This window comes from Tachypleus tridentatus, chromosome 8 (assembly GCF_004210375.1).
Source record: "Tachypleus tridentatus isolate NWPU-2018 chromosome 8, ASM421037v1, whole genome shotgun sequence".
NCBI lineage: Eukaryota > Metazoa > Arthropoda > Merostomata > Xiphosura > Limulidae > Tachypleus > Tachypleus tridentatus.
The window spans coordinates 204,811-219,239 of NC_134832.1; the positions used below are offsets into that span (position 1 = coordinate 204,811).

General features: G+C 32.8%; 1 protein-coding gene across 3 annotated transcripts in view; it reads left to right on the plus strand.

Moving 5' to 3' along the window:
* Nucleotides 1–14,429, plus strand: part of LOC143258390 (uncharacterized) — a 139,667-nt gene that overhangs the window by 97,456 nt on the left and 27,782 nt on the right. For all 3 annotated transcript variants that reach the window (XM_076517262.1, XM_076517261.1, XM_076517263.1), the window contains 5 exons: nucleotides 5,181–5,316; nucleotides 7,042–7,115; nucleotides 8,884–9,071; nucleotides 10,775–10,881; nucleotides 12,623–12,764. In XM_076517262.1, the coding sequence (XP_076373377.1) occupies nucleotides 5,181–5,316; nucleotides 7,042–7,115; nucleotides 8,884–9,071; nucleotides 10,775–10,881; nucleotides 12,623–12,764 (647 nt within the window). The remainder of the gene's footprint in view (nucleotides 1–5,180; nucleotides 5,317–7,041; nucleotides 7,116–8,883; nucleotides 9,072–10,774; nucleotides 10,882–12,622; nucleotides 12,765–14,429) is intronic.

The following is a 14,429-nucleotide window of genomic DNA, read 5'->3' on the forward strand; positions in this document are numbered from 1 at the left end:
TCTGAGTGCCACAGGTTCAAATTCCCGTTCTACCAAATATGTTCACCCCTTCAGCCCTGGGGGCGCTATAATGTATCAGTCAACCCCACTATTCGTTGGTAAAAGAGTAGCCCGAGAATTGGCAGTGGGTGGCGATGACTAGCAACCATACTTTTAGTCTTTCACTGCTAAATTAGGGACGGCTAGTGCAGATAGCTTTTGTGTAGCTTTGCGCGAAATACAAACCAATCCAGAATTTTGAAATGTCACAAACATTTCTTGTTGTGTTATTGTTTTTTGGTTTTTTTTTACAGTTGTAATGCTCATTCTTTATTTATTTTTTACAACTGTCCTCTAGTCTATCACTGCTAAATTAGGAACAGCTTTGACAGATAGCCTTCGAGTAACTTTGCGCGAAATTAAAAACAACCAAATCAGAGCCTTTAAATCTAACTATATCCGCTGTGATGTTGCGAATGTTTCAATTAAACTAGATTCAAAAAGTGTACTACCACTTTAGACAGGAAGTAGTAATATGAAGAATAAAATAAATATTTTTGGTTAATATGATTGTAAAAAGTGAAATTTTTGTGAATCGTCTTTGTTTACCTCAATTCTGTAATTAAGAAGTTTCAACAAGTAATAGACATACGAAAAAATTATAACGCCTTAGTGGGCAACTTATTTTTCATAGTGGCCACAACTGTGGTTAATGAAAACAACGTTGGTCAACTAACCTTTAATGTGAAAATTGATGGGGATTTTCATCAACAAGTTTCGTGAAATTTGGTTTAATATCTAGGCTCAATGAGCATCTTAGCTCTGCCTCTAAATTTATGTCAGTAAACCGAGATATGTATCTAGACTTGAGAAAATATAGCGTACAAAATATTGACTCACACACCCATGTGGGTCCAAACATGGAAAATAATTTTAAAATTGCTATCTTTAAATTTGGAAGTATTTCATTTATCAGAATAGTGAGCCACATCTCTCTGTTAGAACATTTTTGTTTAATTTCTATGTGTTCTACACTTTGCAGGGTAAGCATGTCGTCTTCAAATCCACACTTATCGAAAGATAAAAAAGATGTAATTTCCTTGCTCAAATTTCCTAAGTCAAATTGAAATGGATTATGCAAAAATTCAAAAATCAATTTCAAATTTTTAAATTTGGAGAAACGTGATTCAAATTTTTGAGATAAATTTTTTGATCCATTTACATAGAGATCATCTTTAGCATCAGAGAAATCATAGTTCTTATTATTTTCTAGAAAACCATTCAACTTTGTAAAATGTGTCAAATCATTCTTTTGTAATTGTTCCGCAAGGAGGTATAGCTTTAACTGAAATCCATGAATAAATTATGATTGTTCGCTTATTATTTTACCTATTCCCCGAAGCTTCGTATTCAAATTATTCAAGTGAGCCACCATATCACACAGAAATTGCAAATCACATTGGTATGACAAAGTTTCAATTTCAGGGAAATTTTTAATCTTACCTTTTTCAACAAGATGCTCTTTTATTTTGGGAAATAAGGAAGCAAATCGTTCCAAGATTTTTCCTCTACTTAACAATCTTACATTTGCGAAATCAGTAAGATCAACAAAAGTATAGTCACTGTTTTTCTTCAAAGACTCAACAAACTGTCGGTGGACGAGAGAGTTCCACTTGTAATTATTTCACAATTTTTACAACAGTGACCATCAAATTTTTAAATTCATCACTTTTAGACATCTGAGCATATAGATTTTCCTGATGCAAAATGTAATGGAAATATGGCAGAGTGGACTTCACATTATTTTCAATTAAATGCTGCATCAAAAGAGAAACAAATCCTGATTTTGCCTCAGTCATGGCGGGAGCACTGTCTGATGTGACAGAAACCAGTTTTTTAAAATCCAAATTGAATTTTTTGACATTTCAGAATTTTTTCAAAGATGTTTTTTCCACATGTTCGAGCTCGTAATCCACAAAGGCCATTTGGAGATCTGAAGTTACATATCTAACACAAAATATTAACTGTGCAGTGTCACAAACATCTATTGGCTATTCTAGTGCTAAAGAAAAATGCAAACAGTCTTTTAGTTGTTCAAGCAACTAATTTTTTATGTCTTTCGCTAACTCTAACATTCTGCGGACAATTTTTCTTCGACTTAATTGCAAAGTATTTATCTTTTGAAGAATATCTCTTATTTCTGAATCATAATTCTCCAACAGAGTTTCAATGACCACAATCAATATTGTTTTTACTAGTTCAGTATCAGAAAATGATTTCTTTTTTTGAGCTAGAATCTAGAGCTACTCTATAGCTAGCTAACGTAACTAGTTCTGTCGATGATAAAAATCTTTTTAGGCCTCCCTTTTCTTCATGAAGTTGTGCTTTCAGACGGCTGATTTCATTCGTACGATTTTTGCTATCAACTAGAAATTTTACATCAAATTCGTTGTGAAAATTGTTAATGTTGCTTAAGGTTGTATACTTTATTATTCCTAAAAACTTTGTTACACAAAAGACACACTGGTTTATTATTTACTACAATCACTACAAATTTCAACTTCCAACTTTCATTAAATTCTCGTTTCACGTTTTTCCAGTCACATTCCATTCTCTTTTGGGCAGTAAGGCCAGAATCAATTAAATTACCTTTATTTTATGAATGTTCACCATCATCTGGATTCTTTTGTTTTCAGATTATCCACTGATCCATATTATGGGATTAAAAACAAAATATATTTAAACACTTGAAAGTTGCATAAAAAATATGTTTGCAAGCGCATGCAAAACAACGCACACTTGATAACAAACATATAAACCAGATTGACGTTACAAAATGGGCGGAGTCTGCAGCAATGATGAAGTGCGCGACATTAGCGATGATGTGAGGCAGTGAAGTTGCTAATTACTAAATTTGAGATAAAATAATAAATGGTGTAAAAAGTTGATTCCTAAACTCGAGCTGGCCACAATTGTGCTATCCACTGGCCGAAAACTTGTAAATGAGTGTATTTTAATGTACTTCCAAGTCCGTGTATAATTATACATATTAATCTACCTACGTTATGACTCTAAAACAACAAGCCTCCGTTACTAGTGGGCCCGGCATGGCCATGTGGTTAAGGCACTCGATTCGTAATCCGAGAGTCGCGGGTTCGGATCCCCGTCACACCAAAACATGCTCGCCTTTTCAGTCGTGGGGACGTTATAATGTGAAAATCAATCCCACTATTCGTTGATAAAAGAGTAGCTAAAGACTTGGCAGTGAGTGGTGATAACTAGTTGCCTTCCCTGTAGTTTCACACTGCTAATTAGGAACGGCTAGCGCAGATAGCCCTCGTGTATTTTTGCGCGAAAGTGAAAGCAAACCAAACCATTACCAGTAACAATAACTATTTCCATACGTTAACGACCCTGTAAGAAAAAATAATAAAAATAAATAGTTTGGACCTGTACTTTCGACTTCAAGCTATTATAAACATATATTATTGAAGGATGTTTGGAGTCGTCTACCCTAGTAATATCAATCTACCTTTATTTGAAGTTACAAAACTATTAGTTTGTATTGCACTTTCAATATAAAAGTCCCAGTAGTTTTAATCAAGGCTTGTTTAGAGTTGTTTTTTCAATAGCTCTGAAATTGTTTATCATAGAAGAATTGTTCATAACGAAAGATGTGAGATCTCAGGTTTGACGAGTTTAAACATTGTAATATATATATATATATATATGTATATATACATATACCCAAAATTTTAGATCATTGTTTTTTCCTGCTCGCGTGTAGAGTTGAAAGTTTCTCCACCTGGACTTTAAATAGCTTATATGACGTAACTTTTTGAAATTAAAAAACAGTGATCTAAATTTAATTTTGAAAATATTTCAATTTGAATTTTAACCTTAACATATATATATGTATGTTATTAAAGCATGTTATGTATGTATGTTATTAAAACATGTTATATATGTATGTTATTAAAGCATGTTATGTATATATATATTATTAAAACATGTTATATATATATATGTTATTAAAACATGTTATACATATATGTATGTTATTAAAACATGTTGTATATATATGTATGTTATTAAAGCATGTTATATACATATATGTATGTTATTAAAGCATGTTATATATATATGTATGTTATTAAAGCATGTTATATACATATATGTATGTTATTAAAGCATGTTATATATATATGTATGTTATTAAAGCATGTTATATACATATGTATGTTATTAAAGCAGGAAAGTAGAACCGCACATATTTCACGAGATGATTCATAAAATATGTTCACTACGTCGCTAAGAAATGAGCGAAGACTCATTGTTAGAAAGATAATCAGGTAACAATGGAAATATTACGTGAAATTTATCAATTCTTAAGAGATAGTCAGGCCATATCGGAGGGGGGGGGCGTAAAATTTAACATGTTAAAGAAATGACGAAATTATACAGGAAATGTGCATAAAATGAATCATTGTTCAAAATATACTCAGTGAAGTTATTCTACAGAGTGCTGCCTACCAGATGGCTTAGCAGTAACCTAAGAAGTTAATATAACGCTAAGATTCAGAGTTCAATTCCTGCAGTGGGTACAACAAAGACATCCCATTGTGCAGCAAAAGCTGTCAGTATTAATTACAAAACGAGGTCGCACATTAAAGATTTTGTTTGTTTGTTGAATTGCTTGTCCAAAGTTTTACAGTAATAAGTGATACTCAAGTCCACCCACTGACAACTCTTGAGCTACTATGGACAAAAACGAGTAATAGGATTGATCTTTACATTATAATGCCACTACGGTTTTAAGGGCCGGCAGTTCGATGATTGAATTGGATACCACCCACTGCTTTCCAGTTATTTGTCAAAGAAATGTATTAAGTTTATCTTTACGAAAGATATTGTTATGTCATAACAGAAAAAAACTTTGCACGTTAATCAATATTTAAGAAATATGTCATAGCACAAAAAAGCCAAATATTTATAATCTATGTGTATGCAAAATATACTAAAGAACTGGAAATAAGTGCTGAACTTTATCAGCACCAAGCGTGGCTTCGTGAGAATTAGTATAGAGGTGGAGTAGCTCTTAGAATATTACTGAAAAGTTTTACGTTTTATTGGGAAAGGAAAATTCAGATTACTTTACTGCGCAGTTTTTACATGCCTGTTGAAATATTTTATTTTCTTAGTCCGACATTTGCCATCAAAGTGTATATGAACTCGTTCACTCAGAAGATAGAGAGGAACTGCAGCGACAACTAATGTGGAATTCACAACTACCAGCTGATCACAGCGACCTCTCGTGCCAAGAGGTACTCTCACCTGGTAAGTTTATTATTGGAACTAACCAAGGTTTGTTATTACTACTGAATAAATGTAAGTATTTGTATGACAATATATCTTACATAAATTGTATCTATAAAGGTTTCGGTATGGTAACAACATAAATTACTCACCAAAAACATAATTGACTATTTCTTTATATCGCGCTCTTCCACTAACCTGGACTCATTACCTTCATTCTGCGAGTAATTTGTTTATTTATTTTTTGTGGAACTTGTAAAAAAGCTATAACAAAGCTAGCTGCACTAACCGTTCTCAATTTATAAGAGATAAACTAAAGGAAAAGTAACTAGTCACCTCTTAGGCTACTCTTTTAGCAACTGAGAGTGAAAAATGACCATCACAATGATTCACACGGCTGGCCGAAAGGGCGAGCATGTTTGGTGACAGATTGGCGAATAATATTGTGTAGTGCTTAACGAACGAGTGCTTATGGGATCTCAACGAGCGATCAAACAAAGCCCTGTTACTTTAACCCTTTTTACTATCAGTAGCTTCTTTAAGATGAGAGAAACCAACTCGAGTTTCATAAGTAAACCCCCCCCCCTCCTTCCTGCCTATGCATCATTAGTGCGTGACTTTTTACGATTTAACATTACAAATACATGGCCAATTAAAGTAAACCCGTTTGGAAAAAAAAATTAAGTTGTATGCAAAAAGATGTGTAACTTGTTAAATAACTTATTCAATTTACTTACGGAAGACAAGCCATCGAGATAAAGAGTGAGTTTGACACAAGAAAGTGAATTTTTCATCATTTAAGGAAAGGTACGATCATAAAAAACGTTTGTTTTGAATTAGTTGCAGAGTAAAATCGGATCGAAAAATTTTTACACACAGGTATCGTGAAAAAATGTTTGTGTTTTTTAATTAAGCACAAAGTTACACAATGGGCTATCTGTGCTCTGCCCACTACGGATATCGAAACACAGTTTTTAGTAGTGTGAGTCCGCAGACGTACCGCTGTGCCACTGAAGGGGCAATAATAATAGAAATATCAACAAACATATTGGCTCAAAAACGACATAACATGCGAATAAATGAAATCTTCATATTTGTTAAATGAAGACAGAAAAGTCTAAGTGAAAATAAATACTGAAGTTGGTTGGATCCAACAAGGAAAGAGAAATACCAAGAAATATTATTGACCTTGTTGGCGGAAACAAAGGGAAAATTCTTCGATAAAATTATATTTATTTATTTAAACAAATCCAATAACTCAAATAAACATGAACTAATTGAAGAGAATACAGTAAAACTGATTAAGGTTAAACAACTTCAAGAAAAAAAGGACACTTCGTACATGGAAATCATAATAATAACAATACTAAACTTTAGAATAATGTTTATTCGAAAATAGGGTAATGTTTATGGAGAAGAAGCATCGTTCTGTTACTATGGTGGCTAATAAACTTATTAATACAGTCAAAGTATAACACTTATTTCAACAGTACTTCTTAAAATAGAGGATTTCTAAAATAGTACAAAAGACTTTAAACCCAGACACCAAAATATGAGGCCTAACATTAATTAAGCCTTTAGCTCGGGGCGTATTCGATAAAAGATAAATTAGCACTAACTTGTGTAATTTTTGGTTTTAATTAGTTAGGGCTAAACGTTACTGAACTTGATACTATCAATAAATTAACTTACAGTGTTATTCTATGTTAAATATTTTTTTAAAAATCTTTAAAAACCTTTCACTAGAAAACTGTCATCATCTAGAGAGAAATTTCACTGTCCGGTTTCGCTGTTTACTTGACAATACGTCAGGATTTCTGGTGAGTATTACGATATATATGTATAGTCATTTTGTTAAGTGACGACGTTGTGAGATATTTTAGATTTTCTGTCTTTATTCTAGTATTTTATAAGAACTCATCAATCCTGGTATACATAATTAATTTTAGAAAAGTATAAGCGTTAACCAGTATACAGCATACAGTATAGAGTATATTTAAACAATATGTGATATAAATCTTGAGAATTTCTGGTAGCCTATATGAAGCCTCTTGTAATTTTTCAAATCTTCTGACAAAATTTAAGTAATTTTCTAAAGTTTCATTTTAAAATTTCTGGATGGTTCATTAAAATCAAATCCAGAACGTTTTCAAACTTTGGTTTCGTTGCCATTTGTTTTCAGTTTCTGTGTCTGTTTGTATATTGTAGCTTCCTCAGACAATTTAATATTATTTTGTTTAAAATACTGGTGGTGTACCGTATTCCAAGATTTTGGACAAGAAAAGTTTGAGAAATAAACGAAGAATAGATTTTACAGTTGAAAAATCTGGTTGATGTGTCGAATTTCAAGAATACTCATGTGTCATGTCTCAAAATTGACCCTCACATTATAGCGTCCCCAGGGCTGAAAGGGTGAGCATGTATGGAAGGACGGGAATTTAAACCCGTGACCCGCAGATGGCAAGTCGAGTGCCCTAACCACCTGGCCATGTCCAAGATTTTGGACAGGAGTGTTAGTGGGAAGCAAATAATGAATCAAAACAACAACTACAGTAAAAATCATGTTAATGATTTAACATTAATAATGATGCTTTATAATTATAACTATTAATTTTGAGTTTGGTAAGATCTTTTTGTGTTGATTGTTGTTGTTATTTAGTTTCATAATTTATGGCCGATTATTTTAGTTAAATACATAAGTACGGTTTACGTAATTTTTTCCAACCATTTCTAAAACAAGATATTCCTAACACCTTGGGGCCCGGCATGGCTAGGTGGATTAAGGCGTTCGACTCGTAATCTGAAAGTTGCGGGTACGAATCCCCGTTGCACCAAACATGCTCGCCCTTTCAGCCGTGGGAGCGTTATAATGTTACGGTCAATCCCACTATTCGTTGGTAAAAGAGTAGCCCGAGAGTTGGCGGTGGGTGGTGATGACTAACTACCTTCCCTCTAGCTTTACACTGCTAAATTAGGGACGGCTAGCGCAGATAGCCCTCGTGTAGCTTTGTGCAAAATTAAAAAATAATAATAAACCAAACACCTTTTACATGAAACCCTCTTCTCCGGACCCGTTGTACCAAAAATGAAACACTTGCAATAGTACAGGGAAAAATGTACTAAATATTTCCTGGAAGACCAGGTGACCTTCATCATGTCACTGAATTTCATTTTTATACATATCACTTATTCTATTCCACCACTATTCCCAGTTATCCTTTTCAAGACGAAAAGTTTACCTTTCCAAAGCGCTTGGGTTATAGGATTTTATCATTTTGTTACAAAAATAATCCACCGAAATGTAATTATTTCATTATTATTTGTAGCTTATCATATAATGATTACTATACATGGTTGATTATATGTGCATAATTTCATTAATTTTAAAAGCAAATTATTCTTTAGTAGAATCCTAGTTTTTCTTGACATCATTCATAAGTTTAATGAATACCCAGTAGTTTTTGTAATATAGTTTTACTGTCTGTGACAGTAAAGTTAAAACTAATTTTTCACGCGTAATTGAGACAGTGGTAATGTAGGTATTTGTATAAAACACCATGAGTCATATTTTGTTATTTTTGCTTCTAGAGACTGGATATAAGAGGTCGGGTCAAAGTCCTTCATGGTCAAAACCAAAAGGTGGAAAATCCTCCATTAGCTTTATTTGCTGTGTGTACGCCATTTGGTCCACCATCGCTTTTGGACATGCCACATAAAGATTCTATGTTTAAAAGCAAGCATAAACTTAACCTATCTCTAGTCTCCATGGACCTAAGGTGAATGTCACTAGCAACGAAACGTAAGAATAGACTTGCTTTCAGTATTTATAGACCAAAAGGTAAGAGTAAATGAACTAAAAGTTAGAACAGATGTAGGTCCAACCGTGACGAATTAAAAGGTAAGAGTAGATGAACTAAAAGATAGAACAGGTGTAGGTCCAATCTCGATCGATTAAAAGTAAGAGTAAATGAACTAAAAGTTAGAACAGATGTAGGTCAAACTGCGACGAATTAAAAGGTAAGAGTAGATGAACTAAAAGCTAGAACAGGTGTAGCTCCAATCTCGATGAATTAAAAGTAAGAGTAGATGAACTAAAAGCTAGAACAGGTGTAGCTCCAATCTCGACGAATTAAAAGGTAAGAGTAGATGAACTAAAAGCTAGAACAGATATAGCTCTAATCTCGACGAAATAAAAGGTAAGAGTAGATGAACTAAAAGCTGGAACAGGTGTAAGTCAAATCTTCACGAATTAAAAGGTAAGAGTAGATGAACTAAAAGCTAGAACAGGAGTAGGTCCAATCTCGAACGACTAAAAGTAAGAGTACATGAACTAAAAGCTAGAACAGGAGTAGGCCCAATCTCGAACAACTAAAAGTAAGAGTACATGAACTAAAAGCTAGAACAGGTGTAAGTCAAATCTCCACGAATTAAAAGGTAAGAGTAGATGAACTAAAAGCTAGAACAGGAGTAGGTCCAATCTCGAACGACTAAAAGTAAGAGTAAATGAACTAAAAGCTAGAACAAGTTTAGGACCAGTCTCGAATAAATAAAAGGTACGAGTAGATAAAATAAAAGCTAGAACACGTGTAGCTCCAATCTCGAACAACTAAAAGTAAGAGTACATGAACTAAAAGCTAGAACAGGTGTAAGTCAAATCTCCACGAATTAAAAGGTAAGAGTAAATGAACTAAAAGCTGGAACAAGTGTAACTCAAATCTCCAAAATACAGAATAAGAAGTATGTGTAGTTTCCATAAGTGAAAATGGGTGTTTTCTAAAGTTGTTTTATTTTATTCAGCTTAAAATGTTTTTATTGCTTTGTTTTAAAGGTTTTTCAGTTTGTGCCCAATGTGTTATACTAAAAGTGAATTATGATGGCTGTTTTTGTTGTATTTTCTAGTTTCAGTTGGTTAAAGTCGTATGTATTGTTTTTTGTTTTGTTTTATAAATCTATTTGAATTGTCTTCAGGAAACTGTAATATTTTATACATTCAGCATTATTTGTGAACGTTTTTATGATATTTTGTATTAATAAGATCTTTTATTATTTCATATAATTGTCTTATTCTAGTACATTTCGATTTGGCAAAAGAAGTTTTATTTTGATATAATAAGCAGAAAAATAAAAAGCAAATTCCATTTGAGATCCTTTATATAAAAAAAAACATTGACCGTTTTTTATCTAACAGAATATTTTAATAACTGAAAATGTGCGTCTTTTATTTATTTTGTCTTACAGAAGAAAGTTTGTCTTGTATTTTGATAATTTTAAACTCTTTTTGATATTTTTTCTGTAATGTTTTCCATTTAATAACTAATAGAGAGATAACCTTTCTCGCAATTTTTTAAACTTTCATCATTTGAATTATTTAGATATTCGTTTAATAGATCAGCGATGATCGCTAATAATTTTATGACAATTAACCAAATATAAAATAAAACATATATTATACAGTGTTTAATTTGATTCTCCCCACTAGAGGGAAGCAGCTACTAGGCTATAGTGACGCCGACCTTGCTAACAAAGGAGGGTATGATCTAGTCCATTTTGATGACTTAGCGTACTTAGCAAACGCCCATCAAGAACGTAAGTTTGTGAATATGATGAACTTTAATTACGTAACCTAAATATGACAATCATTACATGTAAAATATTGAGAAGAACTGTCAGACAGTTAATGGCTAAAAGAGATGACAATTTCTAGACGTGAATTTAGATTAAATAAGGTCCACCCGCTAACTGCACTTCAATATTCAAATAAAAGAACGTAGGTATAAATCTATAAGTAAAAATGCTACGTTTGAAAGAAAAAGAAAATAAGAGGTCGTAGGTTCGACTATAGAAGCATGGTCTGTCGGAAAGAAAATTTAATTTTTATTGAACAGGGTACATTTTGATGACACATGAGGCTGTTTTTACACTTTTAAATATGTATAAATATCGGTTCAATTCACATAGGAAATAAAATAGAAGCAAAATAAAGTGGAGACTTGTAGGTTTCACTTGACAGTTAAGTTATCAGTCTTATTGCCTGATTAGAATTGTAACTAGATTTCTTAATAACAGGTCTTCGCTAGAGGGAGTGTCCCTAGTGCTTGATAAGATAATTAAATCTTCTAAATTGTTAACAGTTTGGAATGTTGTTCAGGTAATAAACTGGTTACTCGTACTTTAGAGAGAGAATGAAAAAGAAATTGCAACACAAAACTGTTTTTTAAAAAAATAACACGAGATTTATTTCTAAGATAGGATGACAAATCAATAACTCAATAAGGTTTAAAAACTAATTAATAGATAAAAGACAAACTAAAAACAAATCAGTAAAAAGTTACAAAATGAAAGTAAAAAGACAACCTCGACAAGTAAAAAGGTTTATGGAATTGTACTAGAGTTATCTCTAATGAGGAAATTTCCGAAACAGTTACCACGTTGGTCCGTTACTACTTAAATCATGCTCGTGAAGAAATCTACCTCTTGGAAACAGGACTGCAATCAAAAACAATCTTCTCGATTCTCCAGATTATTGATATCTTATCAGTTACATAGTCTTTTACCAACAATTTATGACACGACAGAACTCAGAAGTAGATGGTTTGAAATAACTCCATTAGAGCTCTTTTTTCATCTCTTTGATTCCAATTACCTGAACATTTTACATCCAATTAATTTTATATTTCATTCTTTTCAATAAATATTTGTTGTAAAGGGGGATCACGATATGAAAAGAAAAAATAGGAGATATAATATTTGCAGTTCATAGAACCTCAGTAATAATAATAATAATTGGTAATTATAGAAGGAAAAAGGCTGCTTTTTTCTGAGCTGTAATCTATGATTTTGTTGTTTTTATATCTAGTAAACAGTGTAAGGACTTGTAAACTGTATTTCATGTGATTATAGAAAACCAAACCTAGTTAAGCAGTCACTTCGAAGTGAACTTAATATTAAGGATTAAACACTGGCATAACGAACAGTTTTCCGTGTGTGTTTTTATAGTTAACTCTTAAAATGCCATCAAATATATGTGTGTTTTAGTATTATACTAAATCACTTAATTTCATTGTGATATGAAAGATACGGTTCAGCCAACAGACGTGATTATTTCTTCATAAAGAAATAGTAGCAAGTCTTCAAAACCAAAACTTTTCAAAACCCAATTTCCTTATGACAAACGGCGTGTTATGAAATTAATTCACTGTTGTGAACGTGGTAAAAACACTTTCAGTTAAAAATTTAAAAGTCGTTAATAAAGTGTTACAAGTTTGCTTGAGAAGCTTAGATTTATTAGACAAAAAAGGGAATTAGTTTCATGTATTTTTTATTATAGTGTTGAAGACTGGTGCTTCTGGTCTAATAGCCTATCGCCTTCTGACCAAGGACTTCAAGTGGCAGTGGTTACAGAGTAGTGCTCGCCTAGTGTACAAAAATAGTAAACCTGATTTTATTCTGTGCACCCACAGACCTCTTCTGTAAGTTCACGTACAAATACCTACTTACTGACTCTAATCGTGATAAATTAAGAGCCTAATAACTGTGTTATAGCGAGCTTTTAGATATACACTGCTGGCCAAAATCTTAAGGCCAATGAATATAAAGAAAAATATCCATATTGCGTTGTTATACTCAACCACTTAGTTGGGTAGAGCTTCGAAAGATGAAAATATGAAAAGAGAAAAACGAAGTGTTAATCTATAAATACGTAACGAAATTTAGTCATTTGTGTTCATGCATTGTCAACATCTCCCACTGACATCTCCTGTGTTACATTGGGTAAAAACATGGCAAAGGCTAAAAAGTCAACAGAGTTTGAACGTGGCAGAATTGTCGAGCTGCAAAAGCAAGGTCTCTCTCAACGTGTCATCGCTGGTGAGATTGGGCGTAATAAAACTGCTGTTGCAAATTTCTTAAAAAAAACCCTGAGGGATACGGAACGAGAATTTCAAGTGGTCGGCCCAAGAAAATTTCCTGCAATCCACAATGCCCGCAGGACAAAGGACTTTTTCATTGTGAATAACGTGATTTTTTTGGACCATCCAGCGTGTTCCTCCGAATTGAACCCCATTGAAAATGTTTGTGGGTGAATGGCAAGGGGAGTCTATAGAAATGGACGTCAGTTCCAAACAGTGCATGATCTTCGTGAAGCCATCTTCACCACTTGGAATAACATTCCAGTCACCCTTCTGCAAACGCTTATATCGGCCATGTCAAAGCGAATGTTTGAAGTTATTCGCAATGATGGCCGTGCATCTCACTACTGAGACCACTTGTTGGGCATTTCCTATCCTGTTTAGGACTTCTTTTCAGTGTGGTCTTAAACTTTTGACCAGCTGGTATTTACGCTAATTTCATAGTGTTAACACTTTTCCTATTAAATGCTAAAAACGTTTTTTATTTTTATTTTCATCTTTTGAAGCTCTACTTAAATAAGCGGTTGAGTCTATCAACGCAAAATGCATATTTTTTCTTTGTTCATTGGCCTTAAGATTTTAGCCAGTAGTGTGTGTGATAGCGCCATCTTAAGATATTTAAGTAACTATACAAAATAACTCAAATGGAGAACATATATTATCACAGTTGGTTTTTTTTTGTTTATTTTCTTGCTGCTTCCAAGTTTTGCGAATAATTTTAACTCCGTATCTATTTTTTGGAAAACCTTATGAAAATTAGTTACAACAATGTATGTAGCCGGTGAAGTCTCTTATGCATTTTTGATTTTTGGACTGTCTTGTTTATGGCTATTGAAAACTGTTTATTAAAATACTAGTTGGAGTACCTGTCCCCTGGACGGAAGTATTGTAAATTCATGATTAACGCAAGGTTATCTTAGGACATGAAAAGTTGCTTTCCTTACATGTAATTGTAAAAAAACACATACAAAAACCGCAAAACATAAAATGTGAAATAGCAAATTTCTATGTATCTTTGCATAGACCAACAAATCATCATGCAAAATTTGGTGAAGGTCAATCAATAGGGGGCGAAGTAGTGGTTAAAAAAAGAATAGAAAAACGCTCATAAAACACAAAATGTAAAACAGGAAATGTTTGTAAACATAAAGTTTTCATTTACTGCTAAATGGTATTTGTTGTATTGTAGTTAAATTTTCTGCGTTTAACTGCCATAATGGCTTTAAC